Source organism: Liolophura sinensis, chromosome 8 (assembly GCF_032854445.1).
Source record: "Liolophura sinensis isolate JHLJ2023 chromosome 8, CUHK_Ljap_v2, whole genome shotgun sequence".
Lineage (NCBI taxonomy): Eukaryota > Metazoa > Mollusca > Polyplacophora > Chitonida > Chitonidae > Liolophura > Liolophura sinensis.
Genome location: NC_088302.1, coordinates 31,214,491 through 31,229,262, shown reverse-complemented (window position 1 = coordinate 31,229,262; position 14,772 = coordinate 31,214,491). Strand labels below are relative to the sequence as shown.

The window sequence follows — 14,772 nt, the reverse complement described above, 5'->3', positions numbered from 1 at the left end:
GAATCGCCTCACGCCCTCCATTCATATCCACCCTTATAAAGATTGGCACAATCATGTAGTTTGTGTCAATAGGTTTATGAGATTCATCTTTCTTTTATGTCTCGGTATACAAAGTACAGGTAAAGGCGTGCCCATATCACTGACATTGCGCTGAGGCTGGTGGACGAAGCTGGGTATATCTCTAACTTTATAACTTTGCAGGTAACAGTCATTCGGAGTAGACATAGCCTAGAACCTTATTTCTGTCTAGCTAAGGGTGTAAAACTTTAAGGACAGGCGGCGAAGCAGGTCAAACATTTCAAGGTAAGACTACTAACTAACTCACAACTGAGTGTAAAGAGTCCGTAATGTTATGATGGCATACCGATTACGTTTATATACAAACGTATAAATCTGATTACAACTTAATAAGTGTACATTTCAGTGGCTGTACAGTTGCTGTCTGGCCGGACAGTGCGTGCTGTTGATACGCTTTTGTTCTTTTACAGAAGAATTTTTTCACGATTTCCTCTCACCATAATGTTGACCGCCGTCGTATAAATGTGATATTTTTGAGTACTGCGTAAAACTACAATCAAATGAATCAAATATAAAACCAACAGACTAATCTGAAAGTAAATCGAAGTGAAAGTATATGTTTGTACATATTAATACGTTTTGATTTCAATAACCACAAGTTGATCAAAATGCTTGAACATAGAAGGATGAAATCGGACAAACTTGTTAAAACTTAGCTTGTTAAAAACTAGCTAAACTTGTAAAGGTTGTGTTCTAAAAACTTTTGCATAGATACCGTACTCTTTTTACATAAAATGAACAGAAAGAAAATAAGCATGCAATACACTTGGCTTCAGTCACGTGGAGGACAGAGCACTTGAACATGAGGGTGTGATGGGACAACGTATGAGGTCTCAGTGGGTTCAAAACATGCCCGTCTGAGACAGGAATGAATGCTTGCTCGGGGTTAGGTAGATATTTCGCTGATATTTTTGACAATGGCAAGTATCCCATTCTGAGAAATAGGAGCGGGTTGGTCAAGTAAATCCCGCTTAAATAAACTTTGGTTTATGCCAAGAACTGACGTTGAGAGCTTAGAGCAAACAGGCATTCATAAAACCCCGGCGAAGGAACGCATATATAGATTTGTATTTGTCCAGTCAGAAAGCCGATCTTATTAGGTGGAAATAATGTACCTGGCGCATGCGCTCTGGGGACGTTGTCCACGCATCCCTGTCCATGTACCACCAGGCCACGATCATAAAAATGGGCGCTTACTTGTGGCGCCAATAAATATTTCATCAGAATTTAACAGATCCATTTCAACAGGTCTGCTTATCAAAGTGTGATGAAACTATTGTTTGTGAAATTACCGCTACTGCCACAAACTGCCATCTCATTGGCAACATTATATGGGTCTTGATTCGTGTATGGCATGATGTATTGTTGAAATTATCAGTCATGATTCGTATGTCTCAAACTGTTGCGTTAGAGTCATGATTCGTGTCAGCCATGGTGAGTGTGTCACAGTCATGATTCGTGTCCGCCTTGGTGATGGTGTCATAGCCATGATTCGTGTCCGCCATGGTGATGGTGTCATAGTCATGATTTATGTCTGCCATGGTGATGGTGTCATAGTCATGATTCGTGTCCGTCATGATGATCGTGTGATAGTCGTGCTCCGTGTCCGCCATGGTGATGATGTGATAGTCATGATTCGTGTCTGCCATGGTGATGGTGTCATAGTCATGATTCGTGTCTGTTATATCCATTCTTACACATAGCTCTTATCCATTTTTTGTCAAAAAAAAGTTCTCCAAATGTTTGCCCTTTACTAATTTTTGTACCTATAGTGAAATATTTGTACTACTTCCTCATGCGTATGACCACAATTTGCTTCAAGTACTTATCTGGGCGAGTAAGTTGATACTTGGGCTGAGCTTGAATACAAATATATAATACAACGGTCTATCTATCTTTCTGAAGTTGTACGGTAAAGACCACCACATCTATCTCCCTAAAAATATACACGCATCAGCGACTGTGATCTGAAAAGCGTAATTTACCGTCTGTGTATAGGATTTGAACTACATTCATTCACAGCTTAGCCTTTGCAGGCTGTGCTCTGCGAAAGAATCAGGACTCATGCTGTGTTTTCTGTTTCGGCTAAATAGCTGCCACCAAGATGAAAGTTTTTCCGTTCAATACTTGTTTTCAGAGCTTGTGGAGAGAGAAAATTTCTAAAAACATTTTAAAAGCATTTTCACTCATTAATGTTAATAATGATCGTCGATTGTAAAGCAAATTTTCAAAACAGGTATGAATTCCCTGTATAGGTCAAAAAGGTATACATATAAGTCCGGTTGAAATTAGTGTGTCATATTTAAAATCATTGTTGTAAACGTGGCCGTTGCTTTCTGGCTGAAAGATTATGATGCACGGCGGGCACCTGATGGTTGAAGACATCTAGTAGCACATTCTGATTCTAATAAATATTTAACGCATTTGCTTTAATATACTTTATGTTTTCATTGGTTGAAATAACTGAAGAGTTGTAACGTGACGTGACTCAGTCACGTTTCGTATGGTATACCAAAAGCATGACATTTCAAATATTTTGCAGAGACGTTAAATCTGATTGAAATAAAACAAGCTGTTTCAGTTGTTTGTTTGATTTGTTTTATTTGACTGGTGTTTTACGCCGTGCTCAGAAATATTTCACTTATTCGATGGCGGCCACCATTATGGTGGAAAGAAAGCGGGTCTCACAGCAACCGCATTGGTGAGAGGCGCCTGAGTCATTGTCACAGTCACGGGTACCACTAAATGGTACCTGTGGTGTTACGGCTGATGCTGTATGGCAGCGCACTGATCTTGCGAGAGTAACCTTAATCCCTCCCTAACCTTATTAGAACCTTAATCCTTTTTCATATGAAACTTAAGTAAGCAGCGTACATACACATGCAAACAAAAAAGGCCTGGAATAAATGATAATGATTCCAAGTTAAAGAAAATGAAAGCAATCATAATTCCAAGGCGTAGGTCATGGTTCGTGTACCGAAAGATAAGAGAGCTCCATGCTGAATCTGATAATAATATAATAAATTTGTCGATTTATCTGTATAAATTTATTTTCCGAAAGATTCCAAATCTCAAAGCGGTATCTAGACTGGGGTTTTGTCGTAAACATGAGGGATTTTTTAAAATCAATTATCATCATAAAAAGGAGATATTATTTCTTATAAGCGTGACAGTGTGATATTTTACGTCAGGTGGATATACCACTCATGCAAACAGGAATCGTTCGCATTTTAAGTCTATAGTTGTGATGTACAGATTAGGGTTTGGCGTGTTTTATGGATACATAGTTCTTTGGTCGTGCTTCTGTAACCACCACATTTTTATTCCACTTCCTGTGTCATCCTTCTCTTTCTCGTTGAAATTATAGTTAAACAACAGGAAATTTCAGGCGAGTAAAACGCTTTGAGTAGGGTGAAATATAACACACACCTTATAAATGTTTTAGGGCGTATACATGGTATCCGACAGGTGTGTGATCTAGTGGGTTAAAGACGGAATATATACTTAAGGGTTGTTCGAAGTTGCAATGACCATTGTATTTTATGGGTCCTGTAACCCAACACTTCTTTGACTCCTCGTTGTCGCATGAATGAAAAATTGCTAAGTACTACGTAATACCCAAACATGCACACATGCATCCTATCCTTCTTGCACTAATTTGAATTCCACTCTTCAAAAGATAGTCCTGTATGTGGAAATGTCCAGGACATCGAATCATGTATCTTTTGTCGTATTATCGTAGGGGTACATTAACTGAATGGAAATAAGCCCAAATGACTTTAATTATAGCCATAGTCTTGGGCTGACGTCAGTTTGTGGTCTAAGAAAGACGGCGTGCTTCTTAATTCAATAGCTGAAAAGACGCTTATTTTCTGATCGTCGGACAATAAACTTTAAATGAAATCAACAGAGGAATACGATTTTGTGATAATAATACTCAGAGTGTCTTTGTGAATCTAACCAGCCAATGGAAATGCGGAAGGAATTTATCTGGTCCAATCAGACTATTGCTTTCGCTTTGAGTTACATGGACCGTGGCGCTGTGCATGAATTCCTCACGTACGTCATGTTGTTCTCGATTTGCTGTGTCATCGCACTGAAACCACGATTTTCTTTATGCGCTATAACCAGATTTATTTTATAACAATCATTGCATTCCTACCATACTACTTGAACTAGTTATGATTTCCTGGTGACTTTCGCAACCTGCAAAGTTGAGACAATATGCCTTGGTATCACTTTACGTCTTATTCTGTGATGATTCATCCCGCAAAACATTCAAGCTCATATTCAAACCGTTAAGGTCTTTCGGATTTGCACTTCTTTGAATGGCTTTAGCCCTCAGAATTAAGAAGTGTATGCTGTTGACATTCGGGCACATCTTCAATAATATTTTCTCATTTTTTCTTGGTTCTTATTAGCAGAATAGCCTTTCCGTATGAATGAGTTAAACTTACTTTATTTGTAATCTTTATTATTAATTTCAGGCATTTAATTAAAAATGTATGGTCATTATACAATGCTGGAATTCTCTTTATCCAGAAGGTACATGGCATAGTATATCTGTTAAACTGATTTATTTATTTATTTATTTATTTATTTCGTTGTTTGGTCTGTTTTACACCGCACGAAGGATATTTCTCTTATACGACGGCAGTCAGGTTTATTGATTGAGGCAGAACAATGACAAAACCACTATGCTCTTCGCTTATAATTCGAAGACCACACTTGAGAGGTCATTTTCAGGATACCTTATTATGCCGCTTGAACAAAACATTGTCTCTCGTTCTTTATACACATACCTCATGTGATTGTAGATAAAATAACTGGAAGCGTTACAACATAATTATAGAACTTTAAGTTTCATTCCAGTTATTTCAACAAAGCATGTGCCATGGGTTTCCAAAGGGGGTTCTACCCAGTTTCCTCCCACCATAATGCTGGCCGCCGTCGTATAAGAGAAATATTCTTGAGTGCGAAGTAAAAGACCAATCAAATAAATAAATAAATAAATAAATAAACAAAGCATGCGTATTAAAAAGAAAAGCAGTTTTGCAGTTTAAGACGAATTCCAGTTATATACACAGACATGTTTAACGAATACTGAAATGACAGAGTACATGGCCCTGGCGGGAATAGAAACCCCAGGTGGTTTATATTTTCCAATTTATATTAGCATGATAAAATATTAGTTTTTGACTGCCGTTTGTATATTAACTATAGATCCTACATTGTTTCACATCATAAGGGATTGTAATTTTAGTTTGGTAATGAGATAATAATATATATGCTAGACTATATAATGTTTATAAATAATCAGTACTATTTTATTAATGTAGTTCTTTCACCGTCCTGGTTTTGCTTCTTGTTTCAGCACGATGGGGACAGGCACTTTCCTAGTGTCAATAACAGCGGTTCTGCTATATTCTATTTGTTTCGCTGGTAAGTTGAAACAGCGCAGCATTCAGAAGTATATAGCGCTTAAGTATTTTGTTCTTTTACCATGAGCATAATGAAAATTTCGTTTTATGTTCTATTTGAATATAAAAAAGCTCTGCCAATGTAAAATATTCGGTTATGGCCTTGTCATGGAACATTATGTTATCAAAATGGTCCAAACGATGGAACGTAGTATTGAATCATGAAATTGCTTATACTTCATTTGGGTAGGGGGGGAGGGGGGAATGTTTTGTTTCCAAATATAGATATATTCTTCAGGGAATTTTTACAATATGAGATAAGTAACTCCGTGGCACGCTAAGGTCAATGACAAAGAAGCCTCGTTCGAGATCAAGCGCCTTTCTACGTGATCCAACGGTACCGAGATAAGGCTAGTGTATAGATGGGCGCCATCAGCGCAGTGATTTCCCCCAAAATTTGAAGATAATTATTGATAGAGGAGTATCAGATATTTAATAAGCATTTTCAGATTCCTTGAACTAAATCTGTACCAATAGTACAAAAATCAAATACCTACCTGTATCTGAATTAATCAAGAACATCCAAAATAAAAATGAACGATTTACTCACGTATTAGCTAATGAGTATTAAGTTATTCAACATGGCGGCGCCCACGAAAGACAGCAAGAAAAGAGATCTCGAAGAAGTAATGGCGTATACAAAGCCAAGCGACGGCGCTTCTGTAGAGTTGAAGACAAAGCAAGTCACTATGAAGAAATGTTAAAACGTTAAAACGTCCACAGTGTGACATTTCCATTTATCAGGAGTGTATATACTTTAGCATTACGCTAAGCTTACTGGTGGTTCCACAGATATATGTTGCTTGGTTGTTCAGTTGATTCGAACCAATCTCATAATGATTATAATTTACCAGATTTCATCCATATCGTGGCGCTAACTTATAAATAACAAGAAACCGTAAAATAAATAATACCTAAAAATAACAAATGTCCGTTAAAATACTCAAAAATGTATTTTAGGAGATTTCATTTGATAACAAATATAATTTTCTTAAGGATAATCATTTCTGTGATACAGGCCAAAGGTATTTCACCAGTAAACTTGTTAATAAGCGTCTGTCTATAATTACTTTGAAAAAAATAACCCTCTCTGGATCAGTTGAAATGCTGAGTGAAAACACTTAATTACTTGCTTTTTGTGCAAAAATAAGAGTGTACGGGTTTCAATTCAAGTGGCTAGTTAAAAAGCTAAATTTATTTTTTTGGATTGATGTTCAGCGCGGTGCTCAAGAATTTTTCAGTTTGTCGGCGGTTAGGGATATGGGTGGAAGAAACCAGAGTACTCGGAGTAAAACCACCAACCTTCGCGAACTACCTGACAAGCTCCTTATAGCCGCAGCGGAAGCGGCGAAAGCTGGATTCGAACACCCAACCTCACCGGTCAGTTCAGGATGACAGTCAGGGAGCCAGCGCTTTAACCGCCTCAGGCATTCTCATCTCGTAACATCTTATTGTTATATAATGTCCTCTTTCTGGCCTTGGCTTTTTTTTGTTCATGCTTGTTTTGTTTTTTTTTTTTTTGTTTTTGTTTTTCAGTTTGTTTGTTTTTTTGTTTGTTTTTTTTTTTTGTTTGTTTGTTTTTTATTTTTATTTTTCTCTTTTTTGTCGTCATCGAAAATGAGATAAGACTCATCTCATGTTGAATTAGTGAATCAGTGGAGATATTTAACATTTATCCAGAGGCTGTGGACGTCGGGGAGAGCTGCATGTCAATGGACGAGTGCCCAATGAACAGTACGTGCACGCAGAGAGGATGTGACGGCATGGTGTGTATTTGCGACGACGGCTTCCATCCCTTAGAAGACTCTTCTGAGTGTAAAATGGGTGAGAATATCATGTCTGTTTTTCTGGGGGGGGTTTTGGGGGGAGGGGGTTCGGCTTTTCGTTTCTGAACCATATTTATGGTGTGAACAATACAATTTGCAACAGGGGATTCGTTGGCCTATAGAGGTTGACAGCAAATGCAACGACCCGGGACGATCGCTATGAGTTCAAGTCCAGCTCATGTTTGCTTCCTCTCCCGTCGTACGTGGAAAGGTCTGCCATGAGCAAAAGGAATCAATTTACAAGAGTTAGAGAACGATGATACTATATAGCTCTGACCTCTAATACAAAGCTGTAAGTTTATACGTTTTAATTTATAATATATAGTATCCGAGAAGTCTTATTCAAGCCTTGATAAGACACTGAAGAGGTTTTCCGTGCATTAAAAGCTCTGCTCTCTAGACTTTTTCTCTCAGTTAAAAACTGAATAATGTTGATTAAAATATAGACGAAAAACAATATAAGATATAAATATGAACCGATAGGCAGAATATTCAACCATAGACCTAAACATGAATACCGGACAGTGGAATGTGTAAATAGGCCTAAACATTCCTGGCTTTAAATATGAACACCGGACAGAAGAATGTGTAACCATGGCCCTTAACGTGAACAACCGCCAGGGGAATGTGTACAAATTTGCGGAATTATACTTTTTGGTTTAACTTCCACATATGTCTGTCATGCTGTTAAGCATGAGGAGCAGCAGATTAACACTAATAAATTCTGCGTCCAAGGCCGGGTTTGAACCCACACTTGGTGTGTCCTAGAGATCGAAAGATAATCAGCTTAACCCCTACGCAACGGTCCACTCGCACTTTACCGTTATAGGTATACACAATGAAGACACTAACATTACCCGCCAATTAAAGCTAGGAGTGAAATACACAAGTTAAAATTAAGGGTATAATATCAGTATTGTACCTGTAGGTAAATGGTTGTAAACTCAGGCCCTGGTTTGAAGAGTTGGGCGCCCAGAGACTTCATATATCCTTGTCTCTGTATTGCATTTGACAGTCGTGGACTTGGATGGATCGTGTGCCAGTGACACCACGGTTTGCTCGGCCGCTAATTCCCACTGTACCCCGGACACTAAGGAGTGCAAATGTCAGCAGGGATACACCCCTGCCTCTGATAATCTACGATGTAAACCCGAACCCATAGGCTCCACACGGTTCGCTCTTCTCGGAGAGGCGTGTGTAAGTGACAATGGAGATAGAATTAGATGTACAGGACCGCTCCAAGACTGCGACAAAACACAGTTTCAGCCGACGTGTGCTTGCATTTCACCGGACTACAGACCAGCTAGCGAAGAGGAGAAGCAGGCCGAGCCTTTTGTCACTGTTGAGTGTAGAGAAGCTAATTACAGTTTGGGTAAGTATTCAATTTTAGAAGTTTAATCATCCTACTTGCTGAGTAGCAACTAGTTATTAACACTACCGTGACCTGACGCGTTTAAAAACGGGAAGTTAATGGATTAGTGCCTAGCTTAGGTACTCGGCCTAATTTCAAAGATCCTTCTAGTACCGTGATTCCAAGCCCTTCGGATCGGGCGCCAAATCATCTCGAATCTTGAAGAAACTAACCAAATATTTAACATTTGTAATTTGTAAGATAGTGTTAGTTTGCAATATGTTTAGTCAACTGAAAGATCTGGCTGGAATTAACCCCCTTGGGGTTTGACACAGGCATTAATCAATTCGTTATAGTTTCCCTAATTTATTCGATTTTAAATTCCAGGTGCTCCTGTTGAGGACCTTAACTGTGCTGATCCAGAACCCGATGGTAACGTTCATTTCTTAGTTCACCTACCACAGTGTTCCATTAACCTCACATAATCACTGTACTCAAGTCGTTGTTTATTTGAGTATTATTTTCTAACGAGTAAACACCAAGTAGGTATAAAGGCATTATTTCAATAGTTTTAGAGGTTATTTCATTCGAGATTTGAAAGAATTTGTTTGTGTGGAATTTACAGACCATGGGATAGTTACCTTTCAAAGTTACCTATGAAGGTCTGCACACTCCTGCTACATTTAACACAATACTTTTTGGTTTGCTCTCCATGAACATGTAAGCCTTAGTAATCCTAAAAATATAAACAAAACATTTACTCTGTTTTTAATAATTTTGTTTAAAGAAAGGTGTTTTGTTAAAAATAGTCCGATCAAGAGTGTTTGGAATGGGAAAGATTGCTTTGTCATGAAGTTTGCCAAACCCCGAGCATTATTCCGCCCAATACATCAGCTTTGTCCTGCCCAAAACATCTGTGCTGTCCCACCCAAAACGTTAGAGCAGACCCGCCCGAAACGTCAGTACTGTCCCATCCAATACGTCAGCACTGTCCCACCTAAAATGTCAGCACTCATTTCCCAAAACATCAGTTCTGTCCCGCTCAAAACGTTGGCATTGTTCCTAAAGGTCTGCATTGTCCAGCTCAAAAAGTCAGCACTGTCCACTCTAAAACGTCAGCACTTATTCAATCCTAAACGTCGGCACCGTCACTCCCAAAACAACAGCACTGTTCCACCTAAAACGTGAGCATTGTCCCGCTCAACCGTCAACACTGTTCCATCCAAAATGTCAGCACTGTCCCAAAACGTCAAGACTTCTCCACCCAATACGTCAGCAGTGCCATATATGTGAAATATCCATCTTTCAGCATACTCTGATATCGACGAGACTTGTGTGAGCGACAACAACTGCCCGGATAACAGTGCCTGCAAACCGAGAGGCTGTGATGGCAATGTTTGTGTTTGTAACCCTACCTACTTCCCCACAGCAGACAAAACAACCTGCCTTACGGGTAAGTAACTGGTATAGAACCTTTATGTCCATATGTAGTATAGATTCACCGGGACACCTCATGAATGCATATATTCAGACTCCCGTTACAAAAATTTCATTTGGACACTATTACCATAATGTGGTGAGGTAGCTTCAGGGCCTTTGCTAGTCTCCCCAGACTTTCTCGAATTTCTCCACACATCTTCAGCTATAGCGGTTTCTTGTGTGAAAGTTTTGTCATGTTCATGGCGGTAGTCTCCCTAAACTTTATCTAATTCCTCCAGACATCATCAGCTTTGTCGGTTTCTCGTGAGAAAGTCTTCTCAGACTTTCCCGAATTCCTCCACACACTTGCAACCATAGCGGTTTCTCGTGAGAAAGTTTTGTCATGTTCATGGCGGTCGTCTCCATAAACTTTATCTAATTCCTCCACACACTTGCAACAATAGCGGTTTCTTGTGACAAAGTTTTGTCATGTTCATGGTGGTCGTCTCCCTAAACTTTATCTAATTCCTCCACACACCTGCAGCTGATATCAGTAACGTGACATGGCTGCCATTTATTTATCATTAGATTCAAAGGTTAAACCATTATGAAGAATTAAAGTGGACGTTTGCCGCCAAAAATGCGATTACGAGAGTGTATAATGGGAAAGGTATTCTTCGATTGTACGGCAAGAGTGCGGTGAAGGTTTTCCCACTGTTCTTATACACCAAATGTCTCACGTGAAGGTAATTCCGAATTTGCCCAGTAATATTAATCTCAGTTACTAACGTGATATACCATTCTGTTATTGATTTTTCTTTTCTTTTCTTTCCTTGCTTGGGAGGACATGAGTATTTTTTCTAACTGGACGCTGTTTACTCTTTGCCAGCCAGAAACCTATTTCAATCATGCAGTGGAAATGATACTGTGTGCGTGTTCAATGGAACCCGTACGAAATGCAATGACCAGTTTGAATGTGACTGTGCTGATGGCTTCGAGAATAGGAACAACAGGTGCAGGAGGGAAACACGTGTCGTTTCACCCACTTTTGTGATCAAATATTCACTGTTGGATGAAAACTGCGGAAATCAGCGCTCTGGCGGCGTGACCTACAGTTTCAGATGTGACGATGATCTCACTGATTGTATAGATGGAACGTGTAAGTGTTTCGAGGGACTGAGGCCCAGGACGGAGGAAGAGCTGGCCAACGACCCGGAGCCATTTTCTGATTGTGTGGACCAAAACTTTACATTAGGTAACATTACATTAGATGTAAACACTAAACGGCAGTAAGAAACTATATAACCTCAGCACATATATACATACGTGTACCCGACGCACATTTATATACATGTACTGGCAAACATATATATATATATATATATATATATATATATATATATATATATATATATATATATATATATATATATATATATATATTATATATATATATATATATATAATATATATATATGGAAAGTGGAAAGTGTGTATTTTGGAGATATATCATCGCATAAAGCACGATATTACGATTATGCCGATGACGGACTTCATTTCTAGTTTAAAGTCAGTAAGTAACTGAAACGACTATGTCAACAATCAACGCTTTCAACTAATTTCAGTGGTAAGCGCTGAGGATTGTGATGTTCCTTTAGAGCTGCCAACGCCGACCACGACCCCGGCCGAGCCACCACGACCCCAGCCGAGCCCACCACGACCCCAGCCGAGCCTACCACCACACCGCCAGCGCCCACCACCACCACTACCCCGCCAGCACCCACCACCACCAAGGCCGCGCCCACCACGACCCCGCCAGCGCCCACCACCACATCGCCAGCGCCCCACCACGACTCTGCCAGCGACCACCACCCAACCAGCCAGCGCCCACCACCACCACGGCCGAGCCCACCACGACCCCGCTAGCGCCCACCACCACCCAGGCCGAGACCACCACCACCCCCGGTCGAGCCTACCACCACCCCCGGCCGAGCCACCACGACCCCGCCAGCGCCCACCACCACATCGCCAGCGCCCACCACGACTCCGCCAGCGACCACCACCAACCCGCCAGCGCCCACCACCACCACGGCCGAGCCCACCACCACGACTCCGCCAGCGCCCACCACCACGACTCCGCCAGCGCCCACCACCACGACCCCCGCCAGCGCCCACCACCACGACCCCGCCAGCGCCCACCACCACGACCCCGCCAGCGCCCCACCACCACGACCCCGCCAGCGCCCACCACCACGACCCCGCCAGCGCCCACCACCACGACCCCGCCAGCGCCCACCACCACGACCCCGCCAGCGCCCACCACCACGACCCCGCCAGCGCCCACCACCACGACTCCGCCAGCGCCCACCACCACGACCCCGCCAGCGCCCACCACCACGACCCCGCCAGCGCCCCACCACCACGACCCCGCCAGCGCCCACCACCACGACCCCCGCCAGCGCCCACCACCACGACTCCGCCAGCGACCACCACCAACCAGCCAGCGCCCACCACCACCACGGCCGAGCCCACCACGACCCCGCTAGCGCCCACCACCACCCAGGGCCGAGACCACCACCACCCCGGTCGAGCCCACCACGACCCCGCCAGCGCCCACCACCACATCGCCAGCGCCCACCACGACCTCCGCCAGCGACCACCACCAACCCGCCAGCGCCCACCACCACCACGGCCGAGCCCACCACCACGACTCCGCCAGCGCCCACCACCACGACCCCGCCAGCGCCCACCACCACGACCCCGCCAGCGCCCCACCACCCACGACTCCGCCAGCGCCCACCACCACGACCCCGCCAGCGCCCACCACCACGACCCCGCCAGCGCCCACCACCACGACCCCGCCAGCGCCCACCACCACGACCCCGCCAGCGCCCACCACCACGACTCCGCCAGCGCCCACCACCACGACCCCGCCAGCGCCCACCACCACGACTCCGCCAGCGCCCACCACCACGACTCCGCCAGCGCCCACCACCACATCGCCAGCGCCACCACGACTCCGCCAGCGACCACCACCAACCAGCCAGCGCCCACCACCACCACGGCCGAGCCCACCACGACCCCGCTAGCGCCCACCACCACCCAGGCCGAGACCACCACCCACCCCGGTCGAGCCTACCCACCACCCCGGCCGAGCCCACCACGACCCCGCAGCGCCCACCACCACATCGCCAGCGCCCACCACGACTCCGCCAGCGACCACCACCAACCCGCCAGCGCCCACCACCACCACGGCCGAGCCACCACCACGACTCCGCCAGCGCCCACCACCACGACCCCCGCCAGCGCCCACCACCACGACCCCGCCCAGCGCCCACCACCACGACCCCGCCAGCGCCCACCACCACGACCCCGCCAGCGCCCATCACCACGACCCCGCCCAGCGCCCACCACCACGACCCGCCAGCGCCCACCACCACGACCCCGCCAGCGCCCACCACCACGACCCCGCCAGCGCCCACCACCACGACCCCGCCAGCGCCCACCACCACGACCCCGCCAGCGCCCACCACCACGACTCCGCCAGCGCCCACCACCACGACTCCGCCAGCGCCCACCACGACTCCGCCAGCGCCCACAACCACTCCACCAGCGCCCACGACAACGGAAAAAAGCAGGTTTGAATGAACTTTCATCTGGGTTTTTGTTTAGTTATTGGTTGATGTAAAATGATGTTGATCCTTATCTCTCTCTCTCTCTTTTGTTTTCTCTCGTGCTTTCGAGATCTTTCTTTAGTCGTCCTCACGGAATAGTTGATCACTGAAAACTATGAATATGGGTACATCGTTTTAATGCGAGTAATGTATCGCAAAATAACATACAGTTTACAGTCCTTCAACACTATTCGCGGAACATTTCAGTAAGACAGATAAAGCGGATCAGAAAAGTAAAGTAACTTTCATGTATGCATTACAGTGAGCCAAAAGATGTTGTGGATGGTACTCGCCTATTTCATTGGCCAGTTATCTCTTAAGCACGACTAAGTTAACATGCCGTGCGCACGACTTACCGAAGGATTTGTTTTTTACATACATAGATACTGTTGTAATAAATTTTGATTCGTGAAGCTGGACGCAAAACCATGAAGCCAAGTAAATGTGTATTATTCGCCATTTTAACAATCCACATTATTGGCAAGCTATAACGCCACATCCAAAATGCCTTCCATCAACACTAAAGGAAGAAATTGTGGCCTTATAATACACAGCTACATATTTAATACACATGTGTCACAGGAGGAGTGGGTGTTGAGAGTAAGCGTTTCTTTTATCTTACGCCAGCCAAAAGCAAGAATACTAATCCCGGTCTTAATACAATCAATCGTTCAGATTGTGCCGCCACGAAACGCTGTTCAAGCGAATAGCTAATACATTAGAACACACGATAAGGATTACACGTACAGAATACTCAATCCGATACAAGATACATGTATGAAGACTACGAATCGGCAACATTATTTCAAGGACATATACCTGCAAGCACATGGCTAACCAATAGCACAGTAGACAGGACAGGGTACAAACATGTGGGCAAACGCGAAGGACGCAGTATCCGTGACCCATGTAACTACTCATTTCATTCTTCAAATCCAGTTGCC

At 43.7% G+C, this 14,772-nt stretch overlaps 1 protein-coding gene across 1 annotated transcript; it reads left to right on the top strand.

Moving 5' to 3' along the window:
• The first annotated feature begins 60 nt into the window (after window positions 1–60).
• LOC135473410 (uncharacterized) lies at window positions 61–13,802 on the top strand. The gene is made up of 9 exons (XM_064753260.1): window positions 61–303; window positions 5,453–5,520; window positions 7,239–7,382; window positions 8,400–8,756; window positions 9,123–9,167; window positions 10,045–10,188; window positions 11,044–11,409; window positions 11,780–11,952; window positions 12,723–13,802. The coding sequence occupies exons 2-9, from the start codon at window positions 5,457–5,459 to the stop codon at window positions 13,800–13,802; spliced, it is 2,373 nt and encodes a 790-aa protein (XP_064609330.1). The 5' UTR covers window positions 61–303; window positions 5,453–5,456.
• The last annotated feature ends 970 nt before the right edge of the window (window positions 13,803–14,772 follow it).